The sequence below is a fragment of the Lathyrus oleraceus genome, chromosome 3, assembly GCF_024323335.1.
Source record: "Lathyrus oleraceus cultivar Zhongwan6 chromosome 3, CAAS_Psat_ZW6_1.0, whole genome shotgun sequence".
Taxonomy (NCBI): domain Eukaryota; kingdom Viridiplantae; phylum Streptophyta; class Magnoliopsida; order Fabales; family Fabaceae; genus Lathyrus; species Lathyrus oleraceus.
This window is the reverse complement of record NC_066581.1, coordinates 277599991-277625738: the sequence shown is the minus strand read 5'-3', so window position 1 is coordinate 277625738 and position 25748 is coordinate 277599991. Positions and strand designations below refer to the sequence as shown.

The window sequence follows — 25748 nt, the reverse complement described above, 5'->3', positions numbered from 1 at the left end:
TACCCAAAAGAACATAACTCAATGCTCGATACCTGGTTTTTCAATCAGTAGACGCCGTTGGATTCTGTAGATACACCACTATTGGTTTCCTCCAATCTTCGTCTGTTAGATTGTCTATTGTCAATATTTTGAAGTTCCCCTCATTAGCGTATCCCAGATTTGACTTTTCTAAGTCTAGAGGTGTTAATCTAGTTGCCACGACCTTTCCTCTGACTTCAATGACTTTTTGCAATTTTTCTTTTGAAATTTTATACCCAGATGCAATCTGAGCCAAATCATTAACCACTTGATTTTCTAGTCGAGGTATGTGTCGAATAATAGTTATTTCAAAACTTTTTAGCAATCGAATGGCTATTAAGAAGTACATGATTAAATTCTCCTTAATACACATGTATTCCTTTGTGATCTGTTTTATGACTAACTCTGAGTCACTCATTATTTCGACTCGAGTTGCCCCCAATTCCAACAATATTTCAAGTCCGGCTATGAGGGCTTCATATTCAGCCTCATTGTTTGAGCAGATACCCTCCACTATGTACTTGAATCTTGTTAGAATTTTATTAGGAGAAATAATTACAACTCCTATGCATGTACCATCCCTGTGACTAGACCCGTCGAAGTATAACTTCCAAGATTCTAATTCGAGATAGTCCAGTGCATTTGCATCTATGGAGTGGTCGACTATAAAATATGCTACCACTTGTCCTTTAACAACCCTTAATGGCATGTATGTTAAATAAAATTCGGTTAATGCTAACGCCCATTTCCCAATTCGACTATGCAAAATTGGTTTGGATAACATATGTTTAATAACGTCGAAATGAGATGAAACATAAACATTAACAGGTTTTATATAATGCTTCAATTTTGTACAAGAGAAATACAGGCATAAACACAATTTTTCAACTATGATATACCTAGTCTCTGCATCATTTAAGACTCTACTGAGATAATATATGGCTTTTTCGACACCATTATCATCCTCTTGAGCCAACATGCTCCCTAAAGTCTTGCCAAACGCAGATATATACAATCTCGTACTTTTATTTCTACAAGGGGGCGTAAGGATTGATGGATGACTCAAGTATGCTTTAATCTTATCAAATGCTTCTTATTGAGCATGCCCCCATTCGAACCCTTCCTTGTTGAGTCGAAGCAATGGTGAAAAAGCTTGTGTCTTCCCACTAAGGTTTGAGATGAATCTCCTCAGGAAATTGATCTTGCCTAGTAGTGACTGCAATCCTTTCTTTGTTGATGGCGTTTTCGCTTCCATTATGGCCTTGGTCGTATTTTGGTTTATTTTAATCCCCTTCTTGTGGACCACAAAGCCTAAGAAATCCCCAGCATGCACACAAAAAGAGCATTTTAGAGGATTCATTTTCAGACCATGCTTTATCATCCTTTCAAAGGATATTCGAAGATGGTCAATGTGACTCTTCCCTGAAACAGACTTAATAACAATATCATCTATATAGATTTGCATAAAAGTCTCTATAAAATCATGGAAGATCGAATTCATCGCTCTTTGGTAGGTTGCCCCAGCAATTTTCAAACCAAAAGGCATCACCACCCATTCGTAGGTGCCTAAGGCTCCAGGGCATCAAAATGTTGTTTTTGGGACATTCTCTTCTGCAATAGATATTTGATTATACCTAGAATATCTGCCTAGCATGCTTAATATTCATAGCCTGCAGCGGAGTCGACTAGCATTTCTGCCACAGGCATTGGATATTCATCCTTAGGGGTTGCAGTATTTAGGTCTCTAAAATCTATGCACACCCTCAAAGTACCATTCTTTTTTACAACAAGCACAATATTAGCTAACTATTCGACATACATGGTTGTGCGAATGAAATTGCAGCGAAGGAGCCGTTCAACTTCTCCTTTAATTTTCGAAAGTATTGCTGGTGCAAATCGCCATGGGTTCTGCTTCACGGGCTTCTTTCTAGGCTTGATTGGCAACTTCAATTCGACCAGCTCTCTGCTCAAACCAGGAATTTCATCACAGTCCCATGCGAAACAGTCTTTATACTCTCTCAGTAACTGGACTACTTCGAGCTTTAGTTGAGGGTGGATATTGGCACTAATGTAAGTTGTCCTTTTTATCAACCCCTCTCCCAAGTTTACTTCGTCAAGGAGATCCTGAGCCAACATTTTAATGTTTGTTGCTAGGGGATCCTTCTCGAAACCCAAAGTCTCATCGTCGTAGATAGCGCCGAGCCTCTGATCTTGCTCTTCGTTCTGGCCCATGTCAGGTGGCATTGGATCAAAGTCCTTCCCAGGATCTATTGGATGAGAAACTTCACTGGCTTGACAACCATGTTTTGTACTTCGGCCTCTAAGGCCAATTGTTGCTTGTTTTCGGCTATGTAAGCCGAAATCCTTTTTAGCAACGTAAACTCAATTATCATTACTGAATTCGCTTCCCTAACCTGTGGGTTCAATTCCAGACGCTCCTAAATATCCAAAGTTATCTTCGCCTACTATTTCTCTGTCCCAGCGAAAACCATCGTGAGGGTGTAGTGACAGGGAACAATAAGCGTTGTCATCAGAGGTGAATGCAAAATCGACTGAATCATAGGGAGCTATGTTGGCCAAATGCTTGTCGAATTGGCGCTTGCAGATATGATTGATAGGGGTTTTGAAGTACCCCTGATTCGCCTCTATGTTTTCCACGATACCATATGGGTGCCAAATTATTATCCTCTGGTGCATTGAGGATGGGACAGCTCCGACCTCATGTATCCACTATCTTCCAAGCAACAAATTATAGTTAGCCTTTGTTTTCACAATCATAAACATTGTGGATCTTGTGACTGTCCCTACTGTTAACTCGACTTGGATGACTCCAAGAGTGGAACCCACTTTACCTTCATAGTTGGTAAGCACCATATTATGAGGTTTGACATCAGTATCATACTTGCCAATTTTTCTCAGCATGCGGTGAGGCATTAAATTCACAGTCTCTCCACAGTCCACCAATATTTTATTCATGGGGACGTCTTCGACTTTTCTAGTAATGAAGAAGGGTTTGAGATGGCTTCTCATGGCCTCATTAGGTCTCTCGAAGAAGCCATTTTGCTCTTCAACGCAACCATTATTCATCACATAGTCACATATTGGCTTATGACCAGCCATTTCTCTCTCCACGATACTGTCGGTATCTTCGACTTCAGTAATCTGATCGGATTCCCTAGGTATCACAGACACCACCCCGACTAGAATATCCAACGAAGCTTCCGACCCTGAGTCGAAATTGTCAGTCAGCATTTCATCTTCAACAACCACTTGATCATATCTTTCTCTAGTCGCTTCCGCTGGGTCATTGAGTTTCCTTTTGACGAAACTTGAGTTTTCCCTTTGCTTCGCAGGCACGTTGGTGCTTGAATCAACTTTGTCCTTCTCACCAGCTTCTCTCTGGGGTTTCCTTCTTCTTTATTCCCTCCAGCATTGAGATCTTATCATAGGGTTTTTCCTTTATAGTTCTCAGACACATGGGAGGTTCTTTTATCAGCCCGAAATTATTTACGGTAAGCCAATGACGAACCCCTTTCGACTTCAAACTTCTGCCATTTCCCTTGACCGCGTTTCTTGCCATTAGTTGGCTTGACCCACTTCCCGTTCGACCCTTCGACACTAGGTTTGAAGGAAGTGGGTTTAGTGGTCGGCCCTATTCGCTTGTCTTCACCAACTTTCACCATTGGCCGCCTTGGATCGGGATACCTCATAGGGTCGAAAGCCCTTTTGGGATGAACAAGCTGGTGATTTTGAACAGCCTTGCGACTGTCTTGGTGATTCGCTCTCTTTACCCCTTCGAGATTTTGAGTTGCCTTCTTATCGAACACAACACTACACCGAGGGTACAACATAACTTCTGATTTCTTCTTCTGACACCTTCGAAGGAAATCAGACAATGTTTCATCCTTTTTAGGGAAGGAGATTTTGTTATATTCTTCCTATCGACATTCATCGACAACTTCCATGGAGGTGTCCTGGGACAGTTCGACCATAGACCTCCATGTTGACATCTTCAATGATGTCCAACTTTTGGAATTGTAATTGAAGGCCCTTAGTGGCCTTGTCCATCTGTACGAAACCATTAGCGGTTTCTTTGGTGATCATCATTAGCTTGGAACCTTCAGCGTCCTCAGCGTCAGAGACATCAACATTTTTGTTAATATCTCCCACGGATTTTAGAATGAAATCTTTAAGAGGTTCCTGCTCGAAGTATTCAGAAACCTTTTCCATAACAGGTTCTTTGACAAAGTCTTCAGTAACTTCAGTCATGTCGAAATCCTTAGTGACTTCAACAAGGTTCACTTCTTCTTGCTCTGTGTAATGGGCCTCAGCAACTTGCAAAGGGTCGGAGTCGATCTTCATCTGGCTTCGTGTTCTGTCTTCGAATTTGAGTTTCCCTTCCTGGATGGCATTTTGCACAAGATCCCTGAAAAAAAACATTGAGACGTTTTATGACCCAGAAAACCATGGTATTTACAAAACCCTCTTTTCTTTCTTTGTTCTAAAGGAGGAGGTACTTTGGCACCCGACGGTACTATCATTTGACCATCCTTAACTAACAAATCAAAAAATTTGTCACATTTTGTAATGTCGAAAGTATAAGTTTTCTTGGGAAATTTGTCACTCTTTTCTGGTTCGACATGATTTTTCCCATTCGAAGGTGCTAAAACTTTACACGCATACGGTGACCCTTGTGTCAATTCAACAAGGTCGATCTCATTATCGTCGAAGTCTGAAAGTCCTTGATAGGAACCTTCATCATCATTTCTGAAATCGATATAAACTACCCTTTTTACCTTTATTTTCCCTGGCCTTTTCTCCTTCCAACGTTCTAACTGTCGAACCCTATCAGTCAGTTGGGCCATATCTCTTAGATATTGGGTATCCAATTTCTTCCTAATCGAATAATCAAGGCCCCCAACGGCCATTTCGACCAATTCATGCTCTGGTATTTGTGTAAAACACCTAGCTTTGAGCAATCGAAACCTATTCAAATAGTCATCAATTGGCTCAGTAAACTTTTGTTTGATACTAGCCAATTCCTTCAGACTTATCTTTGTTTGTCCCATATAAAACTGCTCATGGAACATTCTCTCCAGTTGGTTCCAAGTGTGGATCGAACTTTGGGGCAAGGTGGTGAACCATGTAAAGGCATTATTGGTAAGTGAACTTGGAAAAAACTTTATCCTAAGGCTCTCATTGTTTGACATGTCTCCTGCCTCAATTAAGTATCTAGCCACGTGCTCGACAGTGGATTCAGTAGTATCCCCAACAAACTTAGTGAATTTGGGAATTTTGGTTATAGGAGGTGCTTCTGCCTGTAAGATATATTCTAACAGAGGTGATGTATAATTTGACCTTTGAAGGCCGAAATTTACCCCATTTCGCGCCATAATCCTCTCAACCATGGTTGCTGAATTATTATCTGCTGCCAAATCGTCATGTCGAACTTGTCGTATGATATCATCGGCATTTTGGTTTCTATTTACCATTACCACCCTAGGTTCCCTGGGTATTTGTGGTTCGATCCTAGGGGGTAGTGCTCCTCCCCCCTGATTTCGTGGGATCTGGTTGATGGTAAGGTCTTCTTCAAATATGGCTTCCTGATTTTCTCTCACCCAATCCCTATGAGGGTGTCGCTGGTGCTGCGGTACACAAAGGAATTCAGACATTCGCACCACCTGCGTTGTCATCTGTTGATTCGACTGAGTCATATTTTGAATCAGAGGATTCAATACGGTGGTCAAGGTTTGGGTTAACATTTGGACCATCTCATGGTTACTTTCGTCCATCTATTTCCTCCACGTTGTTGCAGAGTTACTGGTAAGACTAGGTAGCTGTGTTTGGTGCCTCAAACCTGAAGATTGGTTAGTTCGACCCATGTTAACCCCTGACCCTTGTACCGGAGAATTGATGTTAACCAATGGTTCTGAGAAAGTAGAATCGGCATTGTGTAAATTGACCATCACTGAAGTTGGCATTCCATATGGTTGTTCTCGACTACCAAATGGTATTGAGAAACCAGGGGGTACCAAATGCCTATTTGGAATATCTCTAACTGGTGGGGGAGTATGAGGAGGTCCCCTAGGCCCAATGTAGGTTAAAATTGGTTCAGTATGGGAAATCGAATGTGTAGGCACCGAACTCACCATAGATGGAACTATTTCAGACACATGTGATGTGGCCATGTTTGCCCCCATCGAAGAAGAAGGGGGCATTATGTTACTGGTTGATGGATTTTGAGAGTTTTGGTTATCTGGCGCATTTACATTTGTCATCCTCGTGTGGGATTCTCTCCGTGGTCGTTGCTCGTTGTTTATGGCTACTTTACCACTTCTCAATAACATATAATGGATCATTTCCCAACAACAAAATGACTTAACAACCAGAACTAAAAATAATTCAAAATGCTAGCACCGTCCCACTGGGCGTGCCAATTTGTTTACCTAAAAAATTGGTAAACAACAGTTGATCTTCCAAATTTTTAAATTTGGTTACTCGTGGGATCGATAAGATTTATCCTAGGACATGTGCTAATTGTTTTGAAAATGAGTTTTGGTAATAACGAACACTTCGACAGTACGCGTAGAACTAGTGTTTAAAGGCTTATATAAAAAAGGCTAATATGAATTAGAGAAATTGTAAAGGACGTATGATAATGACCAACTGGCAAGAGCAAATGTTTAAAGCAAAGAAATCTTAAGACTGTAAATGATGAAGTAAAGAAGAGTGTTTGAAATGAAGAAGTAAGGAAATGTAGTTCTGGAAGAAAAGTAAAGATAAATTTGTATTGCTTTAAAGTAACTAACAATGGTGTAAACAAACGTACATTCTGTGATTTACGATTCTTCTTCACACGAGTACTTGGTAAATTTAAAGATTTTATACATACTTCGACACACACTATCCTAACACTAAGATCCTTTATTTATAATGGATCAAAATAACCGTTTCTAACGGTTCTTCAATCACGTCGAGACACATGGCGCCTTGCATGGATGTAACTATCCATTACGCTCCATGTGTACTCTTAATAGTTTCAGATAAGAGCAAAATTCTCTCCTTTATTTAAATTTTGAATCTTTAATCGAAAATCGTCTTCAACCTTTTTTAAGAGATATTTCTGAAGTCTCAACTGCATGCTGACTCTTATTACCCTTATCCAGTCGAAAGACCTCCATCTGGTCGAATATCACCTCCTGGTCGAAAACAGCTATACACAAGATTTCCTTTTTTGGTAATTCTTAATGGGCTTCGAAATTATGAGCTAACAATGTGTTAATTTCATTACACTTTTGCTACGCCATCACTAATGATTCTTGTGTTCCAACATTTTTCAGGCTTAGATCCTCCAACACTTCTCGCACATCTCTTCTTGGTCATGTCTACCGACCAATATTGAGAATATGCCGCGTGCTTCTGCATTCTCCCTGCTCGGAGAGAACCAGACGACAAAGTCATTCAGAGTGTATCTTGACCGCTTGGCAGCAAAGGATATACAGTTACATGCGCACGTCAATCACTATGAGATGCGTCCCTTTGACGATATAGTATTATACTCGGGTTGTTTGACTTATGGTTCACGTCTGACGTTTCCTCACCTACCTGAGTGCGTCATGCAAAAATTCGGCTACATGCAGTACATTCCCAAATACCCTTATGTGTCTGCTCCTCCCACTATGACACGTAGAGATATGGATGTTATGCTTGATGATTATATTAATCATCTGGTATCGAAGGAGGTAAGAAGTACCATAGTTGAGAGCGACTGGAGATACGTAAACAATTACATCTAGTGGTTCTTCAGGGTGTCACGTCCTTATATGATACATGATGCTCTAGGAGATCCACTAAGTCCAACTCATCAGGAGATACTAGATGAGGGACATGTTAGGGCAGATCATGTTGTTGATGTGTTGCCTAAATACCGTCATATCATAGAGATATGGCATGCGGGTATTGACATATGACTCTTCCCGGATGGCTCTGAGGCCAAGGATGTTGTAGATGCCATGATAGCGAAGGCACGGGAGACACTGCAGTACAGGAGGCAGCGTAGGATTAGGAGGTCCCAAGTCCGAGTTCATCATACACAATCGTTTATAGTATTTGTACTCTAGATTTATTTTTCGATTGTATTTTATTTTGACTTATTTCGACTTCATTGTGTACTCTAGATTTACTACTCTATATATGTCATTTTCTACATATCAATTATATGGTCTAATTCATCATAGTATACCTTTACTATATCGTCAATTTCATTTGAGCATCACTGAAAACAAACTTGAAATTTATTGTCTAGTATGGTTACGGAGATGCATATCCGAATCTGTCTGGTGTGAATACGAGGATTCGTCGCGGAAACAATCTATGGTAAAAATTGGCATTTTAGATAGGGATGTATGGGTGTGTAAATCGAATTATTCCGGAGATGTATCTCCGAATTAAATTTTGTATAATTTATTAGGTGTGGCTCAGTTTTAACATTTTGACTTAAGACAATGATGCGTTCAGAGGTGTATCTCCGAAAATTTATCGACAATTTTGAATTTTTATAAGGTGTTTTTCCACTACTTAGGTGGAGAGTTACTATTTCCCTAAAATTTTAGATCTCTAAAATAGGGGTTTTTAAAGTTAGGCCCTAATTTTAAAAAGGCCCATGAATTGACCTTCCGAAGTCATTTTAACCATGTAAAAGAAATTGTTGTATTCAAATAAATAAATAAATAAAAAGCTATTGATCTTCATCTTTTAAAATGTCAACCCCCATCAATGACAGTTCTTCGCGCAGTAAATCAACATTCTTGAAATGTACACCCTTGATCCCAACTTCAGTTGCTGCCTCCACATTTTTTTGTCTGAGAACATAATAACGATATAAGTCACTCACACTTTAGCATAAACTACTTCAATAACTATACAAATATGTGTAGGAAGACTAGAAACCTGTCATCTATGAAAATACAATATGCTGGATCAACTTCAAGATGCCTCACAACTTCCATATAGAATTCAGCATCTGGTTTCCTCTTTCCTGAAACACAATGAAAATGGCTCAAAAATATTCAAAGTTTGTATGACATGATAGTTAGAGAGAGCAAGATAGCCTACCATAAGTGCACGAACAAAATGTCCAAGATAAATATTTTGATAGCTTTAACTTGTCTTCAATCAACTGATACCTACAATACAGAACATTCTGTAGAACGCCATACAAAGAAACAGAAATCACAATGGAAAATCAAATGTCTTACCATATAGGATAGTTAGTAAAAGCATGCATCTCAAAGTTATTTTTCTTTAAGGCTAGAAGCAATTGTTCAATCCCTTCTATGTATGAATATCCATTTCTCATACAAGCTTTAAGGCCTGTCATAGACATAGTAAAACACATACAAATCAGTAGCTATATCGAAATAGAGGGAGCTTGGAAAATAAGGACTTGTTTGCAGTGTAAAACTAACTTATCTACATTAATCTGAATAATGGCCAAAAAATAACTACGATTTACGAGTCTAGCATCGAAACTAAATTCATGCTTATTCAACAATGATATTAATAATTTTTACAGAAAAATTATAGTGAGTATTGGTACAGCAGGTAACAAAAAAGCAATCATTTAAAAGGAAACTAGTGTAAGCCCAGAACTCGTATTGGATTGACATAAGTTAGCTTAAAGGTTTTTGTAACTTCCAACAGGATATCGTCACTGAGTAGCTGCCTGCCCACCATTTTGAGCATTCTAACTATTCATCGTGTAGAACTTAACCGATGATTGAGACAGTAATTAAAGGCTATCAGGGTGAAGGGGCCGGGTGGAATCAAGAATTGTGCAGCAAAGTGCATACTATTAATCTTGACACTGCTGCGGTGTTACTGAAGCTGAAATGCAGAAATTCTGCAGGCTTTAGTTTCGATCTTTATTTTGAGCAATAAAATTTACTTTTGCCTTTGCAAAAAAATCAGAACCATAACATTTTCTTTAGCTAAAGTGACAAAAAAACTAACATGTTTTGTATACACATAATAATCCAGAATTTCAACTCAGCTTCATAATTTGTAACTCCTTAAAATCAGCTTCATTTTTTAACCAAAATTTCAAATTATGCAAGCAGTAATTCTTAATAAAATGAAAATTTTGATGCATTATATCAAACAAGTTACCTACATAAGATTAAGCTATACTTATATATGTTCAATTCATCACACATAAAGCAACAAAATGTGAGACAAACCTTCTAAATCAAAATCCCTTCCATCCTTAAAAAAAATTCTTGCTAGCTCCACCTGCAAGAAAATGAAACTATCAATACATTCAATACATTCAGCTCAAAATTTCTAAGAAACTAGAAGGTCCTGAATAGAAGATAACATTCAATACAAGCATACCCAAATGCCCCAATTGCAATCCACAATTCTAAATACCAATTTACTCCGGGTACAAAAAGTTTTGACCTTTATACAAAACACGAAAGAGGGTCTCTTCATGAAAGTTCGTTGCTTTATACCTCATCAATGAGACCCTTTTCGAATTGAATCCAAGCGGCTGGGTGTTTGGAATCTATGAGTTCGTTGAAGGACATACCGAAGAAAGAAGGGATGTCTTTGTAGAAAGGGTCGCGAACAATGGTGTCCATGATATCAAACAGAAGAATTGGAAGTTTCCTGGTCGTGTTATTGGGAAACGATGACATGTTTATGGTTGAGTTTGAAAGTGAATGTTTTTTGAAAGAATGTGTTGTTGTTGTTGTTGTTGTTGGTCGTATTGTGTGTGTTCGGTGGATTGAAAATGGAGTGAATTGTACACCAACACTTGGTAACACCATTCTTGATATTGTTTTCATTGGTGGTGTGGCTGAGTGTTAGTAATATGTACCCTCGTTTCTGGTTTCTTGTCAAATAAAACAAGTCCAATGAGGTGTACCAACTAAGTATAAAAGTAAAGACAGATATAATATTGATTTCGGATAATATTGATTTAGTGCAACTTGACATAGTAAAACACCATGTGCACCGTTGTACATGTACATCCCTACTTGGGTATTGAGCCCTCTAATTCGGTGATGGGTCTTGAGCCAAATTATTAGTGTAATATTTGAAAATGTTTTCATTAGTTCGGATATGCATCTTCGAAGTTGTTTAAAATCACATATATTTTCTCTTTTATGAATTTCACCTTAGTTTTTGAAAAAAAAATAGTTCGAAAAAGTATCTCTGTATCATATTTGGGTGATCTCTGAAATATCTTATAAACTCGTTTATAGGTTTGTTATTAACGCAAATGATTTAAATAACAACTTAGTGATATTTTCAGAGATTCATCTCCGAAAATGCCTAGCAAAAAAGTTGATAAAACACCACCTTGCATGAATTTTTTTCCATGCTAAAACAAAAAATCATAGCACAATTTACAAATGATATAGAGGATGATGTTAAACCAGATGATGTGAGTCAATGTGAAACATGATGTTAAACTGGATGATGTGAATGATGATGTTCAACCAGATGATGTGGAGGATGATGTTAAACCAGGTGCTCGATCGATCGTTGTAGAGGTAGATGTTCGTGCATAATTTACAAATAAAGAAGTGTTTTTTGTTTGTGAATATATGCTACAATGGGTCTGCATGGAGGCTAGAAAATTAGGGTTTGACATTGTAATTAGAAGGTCCGACAATGGTTCAGATAGAAGACAAATATTTGTAACGATGTTATGCGGAAGAAGTGGCATGTACCTAACAAAGACGAGGAAGTTGAAACGATATGACACTAGATCAAGGAAATGTAAGTGTTCATTTAAATTACGTGAATACTGTATGACTGATGAGACATGGAAGTTTAATGTGATTTTCGGTATACATAATCATGCCTTGGATGACAAGCTAGTCAGTCATCCTATTGTATGTCTCCTTGTGCCGGGGGAGAGGGAACTTGTTTCAGACAGACATTAAACATGATGGCTTCGAAAAATATAATCGCGTTTTTGAAATGGAAAACACCTATAAATGTTTCAAATATCAAGCAAATATACAATGTGCATGATCGAGACAACAAGGAAGTAAGAGGGCCAAGATCTGAGATGCAACAACTCTTGAAGCTTTTTGAAGATGACAAATATGTTTCAAAGTTCAAAGTTTGTGAGTATAAATTCATTATTTGATACATATTCTGGAGTCATCCTAATTCTGTCAAATTATTCAACACCTTTCCCATTGTGCTCATGATTGACTCGAGATACAGAACAAATAAGTATAGACTTCCACTCCTAGAAATTGTTGGTGTTACTTCTACGGGTATGACTTATTCAGTCGGTTTTGCATTTTTAGAATCTGAAAAAGAGGATAACGTTACATGGGATTTAGAAATGTGTAAGACTATGTGGAAGGACCAAGAAAACATGCCACAAGTCATAATCATTAATCCTGACATTGCACTGATGAATTCGGTTGCAATAGTGTTTCCTACATCGTCTGCATTACTTTGTAAGCATCACATAACCAAAAATGTGAAAAATGGACAAAAACCCGTAGTTGGAACTAAACAAATCAAAGGTGGGGACGGGAAAATGGCCAAATCTGGTGTCGTAGTGGAAAAGACAATGGATGCAGGAATGGTATAATAAATTCTTCCACGGAAGAACTATATGTTAAATCTGTAATACATTTTAAGAGGGTGTGTGCTAGATATCCAGATTTCCTGAAATATGTTGAGGGAACTATTTTGGACCAGGTTAAATAGAAGATTGTGTGATCATAGACCGATCAGGTTAGACACTTTGGCAATATAATAACTAACAAAGTTGAGTCTGCATATGCTAGACTGAAGAATTAGTTGGGAATAGTAAATATGAATTTTGTCGAGATTGGGACGTCGTGAACCAAATGCTCAAAAACCAACATAATAAGATATAAACATCTTTTGGTAAGAATATTAACGTGTTAGAACACCGCTTCAAAGATGACATCTTTTAATTGTAATTGGTTTGCAACATATCTTAGACGGTGTTGAATTTTGTTTTTCATGAAGCCAAGAGAGCGGATAAAACATGTTCAGATATCTCTAAGTGTGGATGTACACTTAGGAAGACTTACGATCTTCCACGTGTTTGTTTAATTTCAAAGAAGCCGAAGCTTGAAAAACCAATATGTATGGATGAAGTTTGCACTCACTAGACAAGGCTCCATTTTGATGATGATGGTGTGAAGGAGGATGATAAATCAAACATATCTATCATGAACGTATGGAAAGTGATCCAAGAGAGATTCATGAAAGCTAATGACGTAATGAAATTGCACATCAGAGAACAACTTAGGAAGAATGAATATCCAAAAACAACAGATTTGAAACCACCATCGGAACTGGTTAAAATAAAAGGTGCCCCAAAAAGGTAAAGTTGACTCAAAGTGACAACTCCACGAGGTCTCCCTTATATTTTGAACATGTTGACTCATATTTTCCGAATTCTCCGACTCCAAAGTCCAGGGAAAAAAGTGTTTCCAAGGGTGCTTGTAACACCCAGAATATTGTTAGATTAATTTAAATATTATTTTAATATGATTATTTGAAGGTAAAATGAATTATTAAATAATATTGGGAATTATTATTATTATTATAGATGTTATTTATTTTAATAATAATTAAATAAATAAAATAAATGGAATATGAAGAGTGGAAGGGTAAAAGTGGAAATGGATAAAAGAGGCCAAGGTGAGAACTCAGAGTGTTTTTCACGTATTTTTGCCTCAGAGTCAGAGAAAGGGAAAAACGCTGAAGAGAAAGAGAAGGAAGAGGAAAAGGCCAAAGATTGCTCAGAACTTCCTTCAATCCAAAGAGGTAAGGGGTCTGAACCTTATTAAACGATAATATGCGAGCAATTACATGATATAGGATTGGGTTGTTGATAAATTTGGGGAATTTAGGGAGATTGGGAAAGTTGTGGTTTTTGAGGGAAATTGTCCGATCTGTGAGTATGGTGGCGTTATATACATTGTAATCGAAGTATGTGGTGTATGTATGATTGTTAAATGTTGATATTGGGTTGTAGGCTTAGAAGCCGCGCGTCCACTGTTTCTGCGCTTAAAATCTTGTTTATGCACATAACAGCCAAATGACGTTCGCCATTATGCCTTTGGCGCTCGCCATTTGGGCCTTTTTCCAGAATAAGAGCGTTTAACGCTAATGGCGTTCACCATTAGCCTAACGGCGTTCGCCATATCAGTTTGACAGACAGTTTTTCCAGAATAAGAGCGTTTAACGCTAATGGCGTTCACCATTAGCCTAACGGCGTTCGCCATATCAGTTTGACAGACAGTTTTCAGAATAAGAGCGTTTAACGCTAAATGGCGTTCACCATTAGCCTAACGGCGTTCGCCATATCAGTTTGATAGACAGTTTTCAGAATAGGAGCGTTTAACGCTAATGGCGTTCACCATTAGCCTAACGGCGTTCGCCATATCAGTTTGATAGACAGTTTTCAGAATAGGAGCGTTTAACGCTAATGGCGTTCACCATTAGCCTAACGGCGTTCGCCATATCAGTTTGACGGACAGATTTCGCGTTTTAAACTCCCAGATGTGATATCGTTGTAATGTTGTTGTTGTTTTGTTGAGTTGTACGTCATGCTATTAATGATGATGATAACATGACTATATGATGCTGTTGTTTCTATGTTGATTATGATGCATGTTTGGTGTGCATGCATTCATGAAAGGCCGATGCCTAGTGATGAACGGACTGAGTTCCAATGATGTTGTTGACTCCGGGCTTGTTGAGAGGCTTGGTTCCTTATGGGGAACTCGGATTCTATGGTGGTGAATCTGGGAGTAGTGATCCTGTAGTGGTCACAAAATGGGTATACCGAGTCGTGTTGAGTCATGCATGGGTGTGTGCATTGCAATTGATGTGTTGTTTTGTTGATATTCATGAGTTTGTGGATTATAATGATGATTGTGATGATCCGTGTTGACATATGTGCAAATTATTCATATTATATTCTGTCGTTATATTATTGTTTAATAATGTAATTCTCACCCCTTCTGCATGTGTTTATGTTCATCTATGATGAGCAATGTGCAGATAATGAGGAGTAGCTTTTGTTGAGGTGAAGAATAAGTGTAGAGTTATTCTACAGAGTCGAGTCAATGCTCTGGTCATGTGACACCGGGGTTATGGGATTCAATAGAGATTATATTATTATTTAAGTTGTGTATGAAGACTAAATTATTGATATGTTTTGTTGAAACATTTTTATAAATCGTTAATTGTGTTGTTGTCCGCTGCGAAGTTTTATTAAAATAAATGAAATATTTTTATGTTGTAAAGTGATGAGTGTTAAGTTGAATGAAATGTAAACTCTTCTACATGTTGTACTCTGATAAATTCTTTAAATATGTCGTTTGGGTAGAAGGGTGTTACATTAGTGGTATCAGAGCATAGTCAGTCCAGTCGAGTCATAATGTGATGTTTTCCCTGTTGGTCGATTAGTGTAAATGACACTGTCGATATTTAACGGTGGTGGTTGTGTTGTGCAAAGTATGGCTGGAGAAAATGACCGTGCGATTGCTGAGGCTTTGGCTGCTATGGCGCAGGCTATGCAGGCGCAGCAGAATCCGCCGGTCGACGAGTTTAAGAATTTGGGAAGGTTTCTGAAGAATAACCCTCCTACATTCAAAGGGCGCTATGATCCAGATGGTGCTCAGATTTGGCTGAGGGAAATTGAGAAGATTTTCCGGGTGATGACGTGTACTGAAGCACAGAAGGTGCAGTTTGGTACGCATATGTTATCTGAAGAGGCTGAAAACTGGTGGGATAACACTCGCCAGAGAATTGAAGTACCAGGTGCTGAGATGACTTGGGAAAGGTTCAAGACGGTCTTTCTGGAGAAATATTTTCCTGCTGATGTGCGATGTAAGAAGGAGATGGAATTTCTAGAACTGAAGCAGGGTAACATGTTTGTTGCTGATTACGCTTCGAAGTTTGAGGAGCTGGTGCAGTATTGTCCTCATTATAATGATGTTGATGCTGAGGAATCCAAGTGTGTCAAGTTTGAGAACGGGTTGCGTCCCGAGATCAAACAAGGCATTGGTTACCAGGAGATTCGTAGGTTTCCTACACTGGTTAATAAGTGCAGGATATTTGATGAAGATAGCAAGGCTAGGACTGCTCATTACAAGAGTCTTAGTGAGAAGAAGAATAAGGGATCGTGGTAGTCCTTATGCATCTCCGAATGGTAAAGGTAAGCAGAAAGTAGTAGATGAGAAGAAGCCAAGTGGGGGAGGATCTCCCATAGTTGGTAAATGTTTCAAGTGTGGCGAGCCAGGCCACCGTGCTGATAGCTGTACCAAGAAAGTGCTGAGATGTTTCCGATGCGGTCAGGCTGGTCATAGAGTTACTGAATGTAAGGATGCTGGTCCGACATGTTTTAATTGTGGCGAGAAAGGCCATATCAGTTCGCAGTGCTCGAAACCGAAGAAGGCGGCTACTGCAGCTCATACTACTGGTAGGGTGTTTGCCCTGAGTGGGGCTGAAGCTCCTAAAGAAGATAATCTGATTAAAGGTACTTGCTTGATTAATAATGTTGAATTGCTTGCTATTGTTGACACTGGTGCTACTCATTCGTTTATTTCGTATGAGTGTGCGACCAGGATTGGTGTGATTATGTCGTCCCTAGGCGGAAGTATGGTGATAGATACTCCTGCTAATGGTTCTGTGAAGACTTCTGTTGTCTGTCGAGGTTGTCATTTGACGATCTTTGAGGGAGAGTTCGTGGTTGATTTGGTGTGCTTACCCTTGCACCAAATTGATATTATTCTGGGAATGAATTGGCTAGAATTCTATGGCGTGTTTATCAACTGCTATAGGAAGACGGTGCGGTTTTCTGAAGTTGGTGAGAATGATGAGGCAAGATTTTTATCTGCTAGGCAGGTGAGGGATTTTGTGAAAGATGAAGCTCAGATATTCGCTTTATTTGCGTCTCTGCAAGCGGATAAGAAAGTGGTGAGTGTAGATTTGCCTGTTGTCTGTGAATTTCAGGATGTGTTTCCGGAGGATGTAAGTGATTTACCTCCAGAACGTGAAGTCGAATTTGCCATTGACTTAGTACCAGGTACGAGTCCAGTGTCGATGTCTCCTTATAGAATGTTGGCAACTGAATTAGTTGAATTGAAGAAGCAACTTGAAGAATTGCTTGAGAAGAAGTTTGTGCGTCCAAGTGTTTCTCCTTGGGGTGCACCAGTATTGTTAGTGAAGAAGAAAGAAGGTACGATGAGGTTGTGTGTCGATTATCGGCAGTTGAATAAGGTGACTATCAAGAATCGGTATCCATTGCCGAGGATTGATGATTTGATGGACCAGTTGGTTGGAGCTCATGTTTTCAGTAAGATTGATTTGCGGTCGGGTTATCATCAGATCCGAGTGAAGTCAGATGATATTGCGAAGACTGCTTTCCGTACGAGGTATGGTCATTATGAATACACTGTGATGCCGTTCGGTGTGTCTAATGCTCCAGGTGTGTTTATGGAATATATGAATCGTATATTTCATCCGTACCTTGATAATTTTGTTGTGGTGTTCATAGATGATATATTGATATATTCTAAGACGGAAGAAGAGCATGCAGGACATCTGAGAATTGTTTTGCAGGTGTTAAGAGAAAAGAAATTATATGCAAAGTTATCTAAATGTGAGTTCTGGTTGAAGGAAGTGAGTTTCCTTGGCCATGTGATTTCGAGTGGTGGGATTTCTGTTGACCCTGCTAAAGTTGATGCTGTATTACAGTGGGAGACTCCGAAGTCTGCTACTGAGATACGCAGTTTTCTGGGGTTAGCTGGTTATTATCGCAGATTTATTGAGGGCTTCTCTAAGTTGGCATTGCCGTTGACGCAGTTGACTAAGAAGGGTCAAGTGTATGTGTGGGATGCAGCTTGTGAAGCGAGTTTTGTTGAGTTGAAGAGGCGGTTGACCAGTGCTCCAGTGTTGATCTTGCCTAATCCTGGTGAGTCCTTCGTTGTTTATTGTGATGCTTCTTTGATGGGTCTTGGTGGTGTTTTGATGCAGAATGGTAAAGTTGTAGCTTATGCTTCTAGACAGTTGAAAGTTCATGAGAGGAATTATCCTACGCATGATCTAGAACTTGCAGCTGTTGTATTTGTGTTGAAAATGTGGAGGCATTATCTGTATGGTTCCAGATTCGAAGTGTTCAGTGATCACAAGAGTCTGAAGTATCTGTTTGATCAGAAAGAGTTAAATATGAGGCAGAGAAGGTGGTTAGAATTACTGAAGGATTTTGACTTTGAATTGAGTTATCATCCCGGTAAGGCTAATGTAGTTGCAGATGCGCTGAGTAGAAAGTCTCTACATATGTCTATGATGATGGTTCGGGAGCTTGAGTTAATTGAACAGTTCCGTGATATGAGTTTGGGTTGTGAAGTTTCCGCTGATAGTGTAAAGTTGGGTATGCTGAAGTTGACTAGTGAAATTCTGGAAGATATTCGGAATGGTCAGCAAGTTGATGTCGCTCTAGTTGATCATATTACTATGGTTAACCAGGGTAATGGTGGTAATTTTGAGATTGATGAGAATGGCATCCTGCGATTTAAAGGTAGAGTTTGTGTTCCTGAGGTGTCTGAATTGAAAAAGAGTATTCTTGAAGAGGGCCATAGGAGTGGATTGAGTATCCATCCAGGTGCAACTAAAATGTATCAAGATTTGAAGAAGTTGTTTTGGTGGGCTGGTATGAAAAGAGATGTTGCTAAGTTTGTGTATGCCTGTTTGACTTGTCAGAAGTCAAAGATTGAACATCAGAAACCGGCAGGTATGATGCAACCTTTGAAGATTCCTGAATGGAAGTGGGATAGCATTTCCATGGATTTTGTTGTTCAGTTGGATGATATCCAGGTGAGGGATAATTTGACCGTTGAGGTGTTGCCAATTCGGATAGATGACCGAGAAGAGAAGACCCTGAGAGGTAAGAAGATTGCTCTAGTGAAAGTTGTTTGGGGAGGTCCAGCTGGTGAGAGCTTGACTTGGGAGCGTGAAGATCAGATGAAGGAGTCGTATCCGGCTCTATTTGCTTGAGGTATGTTTTCGAGGACGAAAACTTCTAAAGTGGGGGAGAGTTGTAACACCCAGAATATTGTTAGATTAATTTAAATATTATTTTAATATGATTATTTGAAGGTAAAATGAATTATTAAATAATATTGGGAATTATTATTATTATTATAGATGTTATTTATTTTAATAATAATTAAATAAATAAAATAAATGGAATATGAAGAGTGGAAGGGTAAAAGTGGAAATGGATAAAAGAGGCCAAGGTGAGAACTCAGAGTGTTTTTCACGTATTTTTGCCTCAGAGTCAGAGAAAGGGAAAAACGCTGAAGAGAAAGAGAAGGAAGAGGAAAAGGCCAAAGATTGCTCAGAACTTCCTTCAATCCAAAGAGGTAAGGGGTCTGAACCTTATTAAACGATAATATGCGAGCAATTACATGATATAGGATTGGGTTGTTGATAAATTTGGGGAATTTAGGGAGATTGGGAAAGTTGTGGTTTTTGAGGGAAATTGTCCGATCTGTGAGTATGGTGGCGTTATATACATTGTAATCGAAGTATGTGGTGTATGTATGATTGTTAAATGTTGATATTGGGTTGTAGGCTTAGAAGCCGCGCGTCCACTGTTTCTGCGCTTAAAATCTTGTTTATGCACATAACAGCCAAATGACGTTCGCCATTATGCCTTTGGCGCTCGCCATTTGGGCCTTTTTCCAGAATAAGAGCGTTTAACGCTAATGGCGTTCACCATTAGCCTAACGGCGTTCGCCATATCAGTTTGACAGACAGTTTTTCCAGAATAAGAGCGTTTAACGCTAATGGCGTTCACCATTAGCCTAACGGCGTTCGCCATATCAGTTTGACAGACAGTTTTCAGAATAAGAGCGTTTAACGCTAAATGGCGTTCACCATTAGCCTAACGGCGTTCGCCATATCAGTTTGATAGACAGTTTTCAGAATAGGAGCGTTTAACGCTAATGGCGTTCACCATTAGCCTAACGGCGTTCGCCATATCAGTTTGATAGACAGTTTTCAGAATAGGAGCGTTTAACGCTAATGGCGTTCACCATTAGCCTAACGGCGTTCGCCATATCAGTTTGACGGACAGATTTCGCGTTTTAAACTCCCAGATGTGATATCGTTGTAATGTTGTTGTTGTTTTGTTGAGTTGTACGTCATGCTATTAATGATGATGATAACATGACTATATGATGCTGTTGTTTCTATGTTGATTATGATGCATGTTTGGTGTGCATGCATTCATGAAAGGCCGATGCCTAGTGATGAACGGACTGAGTTCCAATGATGTTGTTGACTCCGGGCTTGTTGAGAGGCTTGGTTCCTTATGGGGAACTCGGATTCTATGGTGGTGAATCTGGGAGTAGTGATCCTGTAGTGGTCACAAAATGGGTATACCGAGTCGTGTTGAGTCATGCATGGGTGTGTGCATTGCAATTGATGTGTTGTTTTGTTGATATTCATGAGTTTGTGGATTATAATGATGATTGTGATGATCCGTGTTGACATATGTGCAAATTATTCATATTATATTCTGTCGTTATATTATTGTTTAATAATGTAATTCTCACCCCTTCTGCATGTGTTTATGTTCATCTATGATGAGCAATGTGCAGATAATGAGGAGTAGCTTTTGTTGAGGTGAAGAATAAGTGTAGAGTTATTCTACAGAGTCGAGTCAATGCTCTGGTCATGTGACACCGGGGTTATGGGATTCAATAGAGATTATATTATTATTTAAGTTGTGTATGAAGACTAAATTATTGATATGTTTTGTTGAAACATTTTTATAAATCGTTAATTGTGTTGTTGTCCGCTGCGAAGTTTTATTAAAATAAATGAAATATTTTTATGTTGTAAAGTGATGAGTGTTAAGTTGAATGAAATGTAAACTCTTCTACATGTTGTACTCTGATAAATTCTTTAAATATGTCGTTTGGGTAGAAGGGTGTTACAGTGCTCGCATTAGCAAACCATCTCTTCCACCATCGTTAACAAAAATCAAACATATTGAAGATATGTCACTTTTTTTGCACAAATACATCGAACGGATTGTAGATGTTGAAGGTGATGGCAATTATGGTTTTAGAGTTGTTTTAGGTTTGCTCGGTAAAGGAGATGAAGACCATCAATTTGTCCATCGTCATCTTATACAAGAGATAACGACGGATAGAGAATCATACACAAATCTATACAAGAACAAATAAAATTACGATACAATTATTAGTGTTCTTGTTCCATTTCTAAGTGGTCCGGCTCCATTTAACAAATGGATGCACTTTCTGAAAATGAGACATATTATAGCAAATGCTTACTATAGGGTGTGCATTGATTTAACATGTTATGGTTTCTCTGAAAAATTATTTCCATTTCAAAGTAATCCACCTCATAATTCATCCGAACACATCATGTTTATTGGCTAGTTATAAAAAAAGTAACATTTTGTTCAAGTTTAGTTGAAACCGGGATGTCATATACCAAAGACATCGCCGGAGTGGACGACACATTTCACACAATATGTTGAAACATGGACGAATCAATTTCTTGAAAGGATGGAAGAGTTCACCAAGTTGAAAGAAATTGAACAAAAATCAAATAAAGAAAGGTCAAAGAATGAGTCACCAATAGATTTAGGTAGTGACATATGTTTCGATGCATTTTAGTAATGTAACACGTTTTTTTGTAATTAATGCACTGCATAATGTTATAAAGTTAGGTGTTATTTTTTGGACATTTTTTGTTTTTCAAAGTTTGCTCTACATAATTGGCATGGTTCTGTTCTGCAAATTTTTTGGATGGATCCGAAGATGCATCTCCAAACACACATTCTAATTATTTTAAAAAATAGGGGATCATCCAGAGATGCATCTCTGGATAGACCCTCATTTTTGAAAAAAGAATGCGGATTCGAATTATATCTTTGAAGTATTTCATGCATATATGATCATGCTTGTAAGGTCCTTATTGCTCTACAACTTTTATAAATAGGGTCTCTCATTCCATTTTCTTTACACAAACCAGAATGAGTACATATTATCATCTTGCATCTGTGTAATTCAATGGCACAAAAACCCCACTTCAATTTCGAATTTGTGAGGACATACTTCTCGTTGATCTGAAAACCAAATTGAATACTCTCATGCAATATCCAGAAAATACGTAAGTTATCAAACTTGAGTACCGCTCATCCTTTATAGACACAAAGGGAACATACGATTCATCATGCTTGAACTGAATACAGATGATGATTTGAAGGTGATGTGGATTACCTTTTACCATCACTCAATAAAGTGTTTGATTGAAGTGGATGCGATGATTCAAATATCAGCCGAAGATATTATAAGAATGTTGCAATGTCCTAAACCATTCGTTTTTAATAACATGTAGTGGTAAGTTTATGTAATCTTTATCTATGTAATGTTTATTTTAGAGTTAATTTATGTTGGTTTTCCATTCTTCCATTGTTTCTACCTATTTATGGTTTGATCTAACAAAGCATTTTTTAGAGATGCATCTCTAAAAATCTCATTGACTAATGAACTAAGAGGGGTTACAGAGATGCAACTCTGAATCAACCTTTGGTGCATACGGAGATGCATCTCCGAATCAAATTTTAACAAAATAAGGGTTTCTCACCATTTTTGCCTTAGTTGTGAGTGGAAAATGTACGTATCGAGATGCATCTCCGGACGCTGGGGATATTTTAGTATTTTTACAATGGTGTCGTAGAACCTCTAAAGGTGGAAGCAACAATCCCCAGTTGTTAATGTAAGTTATTATAATTTACAACCCCCATACAAGAAGTTTTTAATTAGATGTATAAATATTTGTATGGCCTACAATTCATGACATGTGTTAGATGCAAAGTAAATTTTGGAAGCAAAGATGGTCTATAATCCCCCAAGCTCGAAACTTCTAAGGAAAAAGTGCTTAAATAATAGTACAAATAATTTTGGGATCTATAATGAGTCGCATGTCACCTAGCACGAGGTTGATGTGAAACGAAAATTTAACATTCTATGTTGGTGGAAAAGTCTTCGTTGGCAGCTTATATATGGATTAAATTGCATTCTCTATATGAGGAAAGATGTGTTTCATACGCCTATCATTTCAATTTCCTTCGCTCATGTGCCACCTTTAACGATGTTTTGTATTTTCTCAGACAATATTTGACATCTACCAAATGTTGTTTCTTTTCGTGTAAGGCAAATCATTATGTCCTTTTAGTGGATCATTGTGTCCATTTGAAAAAGTTCTATATGTATGGGTGTTGTTTTCTTTTTCTTTCGTAGTTGTGTTTATACCTCTTCTTGGACAAACATTTGTTATCTTTTCCTGATCAAACATTCATTGTATAGGTGTTGTGCATGTCTTTTTTTAAAGATATAGTTTTTTTCTTTTTTTTTGTAGCTTTGTTGTTTTTCATTTATGTTGTTACTCGTATCTCTACATAAGCATGGTGGTCATTCGTGAACTAAAACTTGACAAAGGGGTTGTGAAACCTTTTTACCTTTCCCACTATAAAATGTATTACTCACCATTGTAATATCATATAAGACTATGGATAAACAAACATTTCATAGGGATATGTTTGATTTCTTTAGTGATTCTAGTGACACTAGTAATTTTGATACTAGTAGTGATGAAATTGATTGTGTCATAACTTTTTCCGTCTCTTTCATAGGAAGAAACATGTATCATGTTAAGTTTTTAATGCACTCATATTATTAGAGTTGACTTTGATCAAAAGTGGTGGGATATTCTCGTTACTAATGTAGTGCTGATGAGGTTGAAAATTTATGTTCCTTAGATAAGTTTCTTCTATTGATAGTATATAAGATGAAACTCTCGAACTATTTTGGGATAAGGAATGTATGGACATGATACATACTCAAGGTTATATGATGGATGGATTTTACATGTATGTTACCATCTTAGGAGACTCGTGCACGAGGATTCCCATCACACCATTTGAGTGTGAAATGTTAAAGGCGATGAATGTACCCTTTTCACAATTTCACCCCAACAATTGTGTGTTTGTCAGGGGGTTTTAGATCACGTGTAAGGTTTTTGTAATAGGTTGTACTATATGAGTGTTTTTCTTAATATATTGTATAAAATGGATGGATAAGAGGAGTTGGGTTTCAATCATTACTCAAGCCCATAATAGTCGCTTTAGCGTATTCACTACTACAAATAATACATTTCATGACAACGATTTCACCTCACGTAACAAAAAAACGAGGTAATGTGCCATATTTTTTCTTTCTAAAAAAATAATATATTTTTTCGGTTCTAGTAGAAAACTGAGATGTAAACTAATTAAGGGTACATACTTTGAATCCCAACAACTTCAGTTTTTGTTTTTATTTCATTAAAAGTGGCGCCGTTCTGCATATTTTATTTTAATCCAAAAATAATTCATTTTTCACCTCGATTATGTTTTTCAACTGAGGTGAAATTGTTTACTCTGATATATATAGCTTAACTTGTAGCTTTCAATTTCACTTGCCTAAAACAACACACTAAAATAACACATACAAAACCCTGACAAAGAACCCAAAACAAAAAGAGCCCTAAACACATAACATCCTTCAACTCCTAAAAAAACAAGGAAATACGAAGATGATATGTGTTTAGGGTTCTCGTTTAATACTTGCCAGAATAAAAGACCAAAATCATTTCTTTCACTTCTTCTTCTTAATAGATCTGATACGTCAAACATGACTACTCATGTTACATTAATGTTGTTGTTATTATTGTTATTTTTGTTGTTGTTGTTGTTGTTGAGACCTGAAACCTTAGAGGTTTAATCTTCTTCTTGTTGTTATTGTTTAAATTGAGATTAATGTTATATGTTGTTATTTTTGTTAAGATAAGTACATTATAGATTTATTGAGATTGATGTTATAGGTTTATTGTTGATGTTAATTTAGTTGTTTAATGTTATAAGTTTATTGTTGATGTTGATGTAATTATCTAATGTTAGTTAATGTTAGTTGATGTTGATGATGTTGATGTAATAAGTTTATTGAGATTGATGTTATAGGTTTATTATTTTTGAGTTGTTGTTTAATGTTAGTTGTTGTTTATATTAAGATTGAATATTAATGTTATTGTTGTTATTTATTATTGTTTTTGAGTTGTTAATGTTATTGTTGTTGTTGTTGTGATTTATTGTTGTTTTTTAGTTGTTAATGTTATTGTTGTTGTTATTTATTGTTGTTTTTGAATTGTTGATGTTATTGTAGTTTTTGTTGTTTTATTTAGAAAAGTTTCAAAATCTATATGTTATTGTTTAGTTTTTGTTATTGAATTTGAGTTTGAGATTGAGATTATGTTTTTGTGATTCTTTGTACATCTCTCATCTTGTTCTGTTGAACATGTCAAGAGGACATTATAGTGATAGAAACTACAATTTAGTTTATTATATCTAATATCGATTGTTTGTTTCACTAACCCCTCTTTGAACATATAACATATTAAATTGATTTTGGAAATAATAATATTAAGTTATATTGTATTTGAAAAACATATTACACTCGTTCAATGTTTTTCAAGCATTTTGTAACTCATCATTCATCTCTCATTCTTTTATGGTTAAAATCTCTTCAATGCTTCTAGTTTTCGTTCAACTTTCTTCCATACTTTTTCTTTTT

The 25748-nt window shown here is 37.5% G+C and overlaps 1 protein-coding gene across 1 annotated transcript; it reads right to left on the bottom strand.

The window, feature by feature from the left end:
- Window positions 1–8544: 8544 nt before the first annotated feature.
- On the bottom strand, window positions 8545–10953 carry LOC127126995 (flavin mononucleotide hydrolase 1, chloroplatic). Its single transcript, XM_051056073.1, has 6 exons — window positions 10530–10953; window positions 10257–10308; window positions 9276–9390; window positions 9133–9203; window positions 8968–9055; window positions 8545–8879 (listed from the first exon to the last, which is right to left on the bottom strand). The coding sequence occupies exons 1-6, from the start codon at window positions 10863–10865 to the stop codon at window positions 8756–8758; spliced, it is 786 nt and encodes a 261-aa protein (XP_050912030.1). The 5' UTR covers window positions 10866–10953; the 3' UTR covers window positions 8545–8755.
- Between the last annotated feature and the right edge of the window lie 14795 nt (window positions 10954–25748).